We start from the raw sequence: 8,131 nt of genomic DNA, 5'->3' as shown, positions 1-8,131 counted from the left end.
ACAAATCAATGGAAACAGGATAGAGGGCCCAGAAACAAACCCACAGTTGTAAAGTTAATTAATCTTTGACAAAGGAGGCAAGAGTATGTAATGGAAAGATGACAGTCTCTTCGAAAACAGTGTCGGAAAACTGGACAGTTACATGCAAAAGAATGAAGCTAGACCACTTTCTTTTACCATACACATAAACTCAAAATGGATTAAAGAGCTAAAAGTGAGAACTGAGGGGCACCTGGCTGGCTCAGTCCGTGAAGCACGCATCTCTCGATCTTGGGGTTGTGAATTCAAGTCCCACACTGGACACAGAGCTTACTTAAAAAAATAAGTGTGAGACCTGAAACCATAAAACTCCTAAAAGAAAACAGGTAGTAATCTCTTCGACATTGGCCTTAGCAACATATTCATGGATACGTCTGCTTGGTTAAGGGAAACAAAAGCGAAAATAAACTATTGGGACTGCATCAGAATAAAAAGCTTTTGCACAGCAAAGGAAATCGACAACAAAACCAAAAGGGAACCTGTTGAATGGAGAAGATAGTGGTGAGTGGTACATCTGATAAGGGATTAATATCCAAAATATGTAAAGAACTTAATACAAAAAACCCCACAAATAATCCAATTGAAAAAATGAGCAGAGGACCTAAATAGACATTTTCCCCAAAAAGTACATATAGATGTCCAACAGACGCGTGAAAAGACGTCCAACATCAGTAATCATCAGGGAAATAAAATCAAACCACAATGAGATCTATCACTTTAGACCCGTCAGGATGGCTGGTATTAAACAGACAGGAAAGAACAAGTGTGTTGGCCAGGAGGTAGAGAAAAGGGAACCCTTGTGCACTGTTGGTGGGAATGTAAATTAGTACAACCACTGTGGAAAACAGTATGGAGGTTCCTCAAAAAATTAAGAATAGAATTACGGGGCGCCTGGGTGGCTCAGTCGGTTAAGCGTCCGACTTCAGCTCAGGTCATGACCTCACGGTTAATGGGTTAGAACCCCGTGTGGAACGAGGCGAACGCGTCGAACGAGGTGAGCCCTGAGTAACGTGCAGAATTGTCAAATGACTATGTTGTACACCTGAAACTGACACAGCATTGAAGGTCAGCTATATGTCAATAATAAAAAAAAAATTGTTTTGTTTTTTTTTCAACGTTTATTTATTTTTGGGACAGAGAGAGACAGAGCATGAACGGGGGAGGGGCAGAGAGAGAGAGAGACACAGAATCGGAAACAGGCTCCAGGCTCCGAGCCATCAGCCCAGAGCCTGACGCGGGGCTCGAACTCACGGACCGCGAGATCGTGACCTGGCTGAAGTCGGACGCTTAACCGACTGCGCCACCCAGGCGCCCCCCCAAAAAAAAATTGTTTTAAGTGCAGCATGACGGAAGCTCTGGGTGGCTAAGAGAAACATACTGTGGGGAAAACCTGGGCATTGAAAGCAGAAGGCAAATAAGAATAGAGAGGTTCTGAATGTCAAGTCCTGGGAAAACATTAACCAACGATTTTAACTTTCATTTTTATGTATGCATTAAGGTGATACATGATAAAAATCTAAATATTTACCAAAGAGACTTTCGATGCATTTAAATTAAAATGTTAATGAAAAGAAAACATTGTATCATAGTTTGAATGGTAGCATTTTTTTCTTTCTTATTAAAACATACCAGGAAAGGAGGCCAGGACTCAGTGAAAAATGGCTACCAGTCCCCGTTACATAAAAAGCACACACTCCTGGCTTAACAAAACCTAAGGACTCTACTACACAAATGGATTGCCTTTACTACCCGGAGACCTTTGTGCAGAGTAGAAACCATCTAAATAATATTCATCTAAAGTTATTTAATTATATTACAAAATTATATTATTTGGAAGATGTATTTAAATGACTCAAAGTTGAAAAGATCCCAGTGTAATACTGCTTCCATAATTATCCTTACAGATAACATTTCTTAGAAAAGTTAATGATGTAAAATCATAATGGTAGTAGGTTGCCAAGCAGATGGGGAAGTTTTTTGGTTTTTGTTTTCCAGTTTTTTTTTTTCCTTTTCTCTCTTCCTTCCACAAGGAGAATCAGCCACCTGTCTTTAAAGAAAAGCTGACGTATTTTTACTTTTCTTGGTTGGCATCACTTGCTTAAACAAAGTAACCCTTGGTTGCTGAACACCTGACTCTGAACTGAAATAGCCATCTGATTTTTGTTTGACAAGCACTTGGATAACAATTTGATTTCCCAGTCTGTTTCTTTTGTGACCAAATAATCCTCTCCCCAATGTTGCATGCTGTATGAGTTACAAGTACTTACAACACAAAGGCTCTAAGGTTTCCTTGGGATTAGCACCATGCAAATGCAAATTTGAGACAATGGGAGACTGTGTCCATCCATCCTTGTAACTGTTATTCGTCTATTTTGTGCTTCCTATGGGTAGCAAAGCAAGCCATTGTTTTTAAAACACACACTCACTTGAGCTGCTGACTTTTTCACTGGCTACCTGGAGAGGAGAAGGAACTCTTGCCTACAGATTTCACCCTCTAGATCCCATTCAATTATTTTTTTTAAGAGATAACATAAAATTTTACAGGAGTATAACAGAATTCCTAATTGCAGAATTCAAACTTGAGCTCTGGAGTCTCATTTTGTGTCTTCGATCTATGCTTCATTGGTCTTTTGTGGTAAGTCTGACTACCTGTATGTGCTCTCTTCAAAATCTTTCACTGGTTAGCACAGTATACAGATATGCCAGAAGCCAGTTTTTTCCCGTGGCATAATTCTTCCAACAGAGTTGAAATGCTTTGCAAACAATTTCACATATATCAGCCAATCCACATAGAAAGAATGCCATGTGAATCCCTTCCTTTCTATATATTTTCTTTCAGTGATTGTCAGGAACTCATGCCTGTACAGAGGCTCTGGTTGGGAGGAGGAAACACAGGCCTGGGAGGGGAGGGTAAGAGCAGAAGCTGCCGGCCTGCTGTTGAATTGACCTCAGTTGGTGGCAGAATGGTCCCATCATCTTCATCCTTTATGCATGCTTAGAAATAGCAACATGCCTTTCCCTCTTGTGCAATTATCTTTTAGTTAATACCCAGTAGGATTTGTAAGCCTTTCACATCTCTGTGGATTTATTTTATTTCTGAGTGCAAGTGACTTTATGGCCCAATTACCATCATCGTGACTTATTGCACTATTTGTGGGAGGGAGAGGGGAGCAAGGAGACAAGACTGATCATATGTAGCGCCATCAACAGAATGAATGCCACACACTCTTGGCCGAGGAAGAGGGGTGGATGAAACCTTTCTGTGCCATTGTTTATCAGAGCCCTGACGCCTGGGTGATTGTGCTATATTTTAATAGACGAGTGTGTCAAATGTGTAAGTAAGGATGTGACAACAGTGGTGCCAGAGTAATCAATATTCGGGAGGTAATGAATATTTTGAGTTTAAAAGAGGTCAAACGTCAAAGATGAGAGGAATGACTAAGACCAGATGCTGCCACCCTCGAATTACAGGGCTACTCAAGCGAGACTGAGTTAGCATCTGACCCCAGAAATGGACCGGCGAGGCCGGCTCCTAATTAGACCAAGATTCCCGGAAGCCAGACAGCCCTCGTGCTCACAGGAGCAAGGGGCGCAGCCGGCTGTGTGCCACGGGAAGCAGTAGCAGCGGCAGCGGCAACAGCCCAGGGAATTGTGAGCCTCGGGCCCGCCGCCTACCTGGAGTTTCTGCCGCGCCTGGTTCAGAACCACCGGGGCGGACAGCTCCCCGGCGCGGGGCGCCTCCTGCGTTAGGGGACGTGAGCGCCGGGTCCCGCTCGGGCGGCAGGAAGAACCGGCTGCGTCCCGTGCCCCCCGGCACCCCTTCGGCTCCTCCCTTCCTGGCGCGGAGCAAGCGCGGGGCCTGCGGGTGGCCGTCCCGGGCCGCATGTCCCTGCAGGCGAGGGGACGGGCTCGAGCCGCCGCCTGCCCTCCCCCTTCCCGCCCGCCGCCGCCTCTGCCTCTTTCCTCGCCCCGCCCGGTGGAGGGAGGCGGGGCGTGCCCCGCGCCGGCCCCGCCCCGGCCCGGCTCCCGATTGGCCGGCGGGCCGGAGGTGCGAGGAGGCGGGGCCCGCCTCTGGCGGCTCGCGCCCGGGAAGGTCGGCCGGGGAGCGCGGGGTGCCGCGGGAGGGCGCGCGGGGACGCGGCGGGTGCCGAGGAGACGCAGCGGCGGCAGTAGCGGCGGCGCCTGGGCCCGGCCGCAGCCCCAGCCTCCCGCCCGCGCGCCCTGCCTCCAGCCGCGGCCCGCAGCCTGCGGCGCCCGAGCTCCGAGGGCGCTTCCCCGGGCGCAGGGCCCGAGGCGGCCAAGACGGCGGGCCGGCAGGGCGCGGGGCGGCGGGCGCTGTGCTGCGGGCTGCGCTGGTGGGGGGCGGCGGGCCGCGGCGCGGGCCCGGGGCCCGGCGCGTGCGGCTGGGAGGCGCTGTGGGGGGCGGGCGCGCGGGCGGCGGCCGGGGCTATGGCCGAGGGCGGCGGGGGCGCGCGGAGGAGGGCGCCGGCGCTGCTCGAGGCGGCCCGCGCGCGCTACGAGAGCCTGCACATCTCGGACGACGTGTTCGGCGAGTCGGGCCCGGACAGCGGCGGGAACCCCTTCTACAGCACGTCGGCCGCCTCGCACTCCTCCTCGGCCGCCTCCTCGGACGACGAACGCGAGCGCCCCGGCCCCCCGCCGCCGCCGCCCGGTGCTCCCGACGCGCAGGAAGCCGAGGAGGACGAGGCTGGCGCGGGCTGGAGCGCCACGCTGCGGGACCGCCCGCCCCCGCGCTTCGAGGACACCGGCGGTAAGGCGCGGCCCGCAGGGGCGGGGGCGGCCCGGGGAGGCGGGAGTGCCGGGCCGGGAGGACACCAGACGCTCCGTGGGCCGAGGGCAGCTGTGCGTTTCTGGACCCTAAGGGGGCCGCGGCGGCGGGGATTTAAAGCGCTCTGACTGCGTGGGGGGCTCCGACTTCCCCGTGGGTGGAGAGGAGGAGGCGGAGGCCGGCGCCGGCACCCTGCGGTTGGCAAGGACGTGGAGGGTGGTGGGGAGTGTCTTCCCTCTCTGGCTGGGTGTGGCCAAGCCAGTCACACCTGTGGGGTCGCACCTTAGGGGTGCGTTTGAGTTAGCCTAGGTAAAGGGCTTCAGAAACGCTGATACAGCTTGGGTGTGTGTTGCGGGGGGGTGGTGGTGGTGGTGGTAAATCAGTTTGTATTGACGGCCCCATGGCAAGCCTTACTCAGGTGCCAGGGCTGGGACGAGGAGCAGTGAGAACCTCGGGAGAGGTCCTCCGGGGTGTCTTCACTGGCGTGTGTTTTCTCCAGTTAATCCGAGAAACTTTCTCTGTCCGTGCCTTTCAGGATCTCTTGCCAAGAGCAGAGAAAAGTGAAATGACAAGTTTCCCCGCCTTAAGGTGTATGCTCTTATGCCGGAAGGCACTTTTGTGTGTGTGTGTGTGTGTGTGTGTGTGTGTGTGTGTGTGTTCCGCTTACCGCTATGGTCATGGTCAAGCTCCTGATATCTGGAGGTCGCTCGTGCTGGCAGCTGTGGCTGCCCGAGGTCCCCTTTTACTGCGCCCTTTCCTGGGAGTTGGTTTTACAACGTCTCTACGTACCCTGCAGAAGCTCTGTGGCCTCTGTCCCCCGAGAGAGGTGGAGACCAGCCGGTTCCACCTGCCCCTGATGCTTTTGTTCCTTGCATCCTTCCGGGGCAGGCCCTCGTTTGTGCCCACCGTTTTCACGGGTGGAAGAGTGTGCAACCGGTGTTGTTGAGGACCAGGGAGTGGCGTACTGGGCATGATGCGGCTTTTCCCGTGGCTCTCCCTGATCATTGTTCAACCAGCCAGGAATACAGCAGGTAGGAGGGCAGGCCCAGGGGACCCCCCCCCCAACCCCTGCCTGGTGCCCTCACTTGGATCTGGACATAGTGCTGCAGGCTGCTGGTAGGCTGGTGGGGTTGGCCGGACTCTGTCAGCAGGGAGTGGTCTGCAAACCTCCAGCAGACAAGCTGCAGTGTAGACAGGCTGCAGTGTGGACGCGCTGAGCTCCAGCTGGGCTTTGCAGGGTCCAAGTGAACTGTGCAGTGTTTTGGAACGGAACCTGTTCTCATTTAGGCTTCGGTTAAGAGTTTGGGAATTTTCAAAGTCTGTCTCTCTGCATAATCCTTTGAAACCCCCTACGTTTTCCAGAATGTCAGAAGGGCTTCCTGTCCCAGACAGCGGTTGTCCGTTAAATTAGCTCTTTAAGAATTGTGTGTACCCGGAGCCCTGGTTTAGCAGACTTTATGCTGTGAGTGCCGTGATCCAGGTTTCGATCTCGGAACATGAGCTACATGTCTGCTCGTTTCCCTGCATCTCCAGGAAAAACAGGGGAATTGTGTTAGGTGAAGCCTGGTGATGAATAAGATTCGTGACTGTGTTGGTGTGAGAAGGGTGAACACACCTAAGTAAATTTTAAAGCAGTATTATGTTTCTTGGTAACCTATACTTGGGAGAAATTCTGCATCAGAGCAATTTAATCTAGCCACTGCAGCACCGACGTGGTCCTCAAGTACCTGATCGTGTGTCATTTGGCATTAGGTTCAAATTCTGCTTCCTTCGGATGGTCACTGAAGTCCCACCTGGACCTGAGAATCACAGTCCTGCACTTTAATCAAAGACACTAGCGGTTGGTCATTTGATGGTTTTTAGACCCAGGTTTGTTTTTCTGTTTTGTGCGGAAGCTTGCTTTTCAAACCCAGCCCTAATTAAGAATTTGCTTCTCTCCTGGAAACCGTCTTTCCCTGAGGGAAATTTGGGGTGGTGGCAGAGGGGTGAGGTTGATGGTTTATTAAGCGTGAGTTCAGATTCCCTGAAACAACGGAACATGATTTATGGGGGCTGAAAATAGATGCTGGGCAGAGAAAACCCTTGTGCCTAGTGGCGGGGAGAGAGGCGGACTTGTTTATTAAGAGGCTCAGAGCTGCACCCTGGCCACTCTGAGAGCAAAGAGGTTCAGGCTCTGAGGTTTATCAAAGTATAGAATCTAACCCCACTTTCAAGGAATGCAGCTTGGGTCTCTCTTCCCTCTTTGTTCCCTGGATTGTTCACAGATCTCACTGGGCTGGTAGAGTGGGATGGGGAAGCATGCCGGAGGGGTGGCATTTTGGTCTGGAATCGGTCCTCACCGGAGAAAAAACTCGTAGCAGAAATGGCTGTTGCTGCTAGAATCCGATGAGGGAGGCAGAGGATTCTAGACTCGGGGAACAGGCTTCCTGCCTGCCTTCTGCTGTAAAAGCATATGCATGTGTATGTGTGTAAATAGGCACATATGTAAATGTGTATGTTTGTGTCTTATAGGTACTTGTGTATTGCTTGCGCTGGTTTGGGCTGGTTAGGGGTTTTTGTTGTTTGTTTATTTTGATTAGAAAGAGATTACAGCTGCTGTCTAGGGGCCCTCTGATGACTGAGAATCCCTGTGCCTGAGAGTGGTGTAGACACTGGGCACCACTGTGTTTTGATCTGCATTTGGAGTGCACACAGTAGGGAGCACGTGATGCCCAGCTGGGAGGAGGAAGGGAAAAGAGGCAGAAACATTTCTGTGCCTAAGGTTGAGATTCCTCTAGCTGCTCTCCAGGGTATTCTAGTCTTCCTAGGCTCTTTCTTCTGGTGTCCCCCTTTTATTTAGCTTCCTGGATCGGAAGGTCCTCTCTGTCACCTCCCTTCTCTCCCCTCTCCCAGGCTCTGGTCGTGCCTGGAGCTGTGGGTCCCCTTGAGATGATTTAAATACAAAGACCGTGCTTGCCGGGCCGGCTGACAGGCTCTTAACCCCTGTGTGAATGGAGGGTCAGCTTGGGAGCGGAAAATGCTTGCCGGGAGCTCAGGGCCCAGAACCTTCTCCAGGAGAACACTTGCAGCTGTCTCCCTACGACAACCCCCTCACGCTGTCAGCCTCGCCTGCCGCCTGCCCGCTGCGCAGATCACCGACACAGCCTGCCAGCTCACTCTCTGGAAACAGCGTGAAATTCAGGCCCGGCTGCTTCCTGGGCTTCCGCCCTTTTGGTTTCTTGTTCCGAGCAGTCTTGTGATCCGTCCTCTCTGAGGAGGCAGAACAGGCAGATATTCACGGATGGCCGGGGGGGGGGGGGGGGC

At 52.3% G+C, this 8,131-nt stretch overlaps 1 protein-coding gene across 1 annotated transcript in view; it reads left to right on the top strand.

Annotated features, from left to right (window-relative positions):
* Nucleotides 1–4,488: 4,488 nt before the first annotated feature.
* PGBD5 (piggyBac transposable element derived 5) overlaps nucleotides 4,489–8,131 on the top strand; it is a 104,474-nt gene continuing 100,831 nt past the window's right edge. Inside the window, exon 1 of the mRNA XM_030335161.1 lies at nucleotides 4,489–4,810. Coding sequence (XP_030191021.1) covers nucleotides 4,489–4,810 — 322 coding nt within the window. The remainder of the gene's footprint in view (nucleotides 4,811–8,131) is intronic.

Source organism: Lynx canadensis, chromosome D2 (genome assembly GCF_007474595.2).
Source record: "Lynx canadensis isolate LIC74 chromosome D2, mLynCan4.pri.v2, whole genome shotgun sequence".
Taxonomy (NCBI): domain Eukaryota; kingdom Metazoa; phylum Chordata; class Mammalia; order Carnivora; family Felidae; genus Lynx; species Lynx canadensis.
Note: the sequence above shows the minus strand (reverse complement) of the source record. Positions and strands in the feature narration are given on the sequence as shown.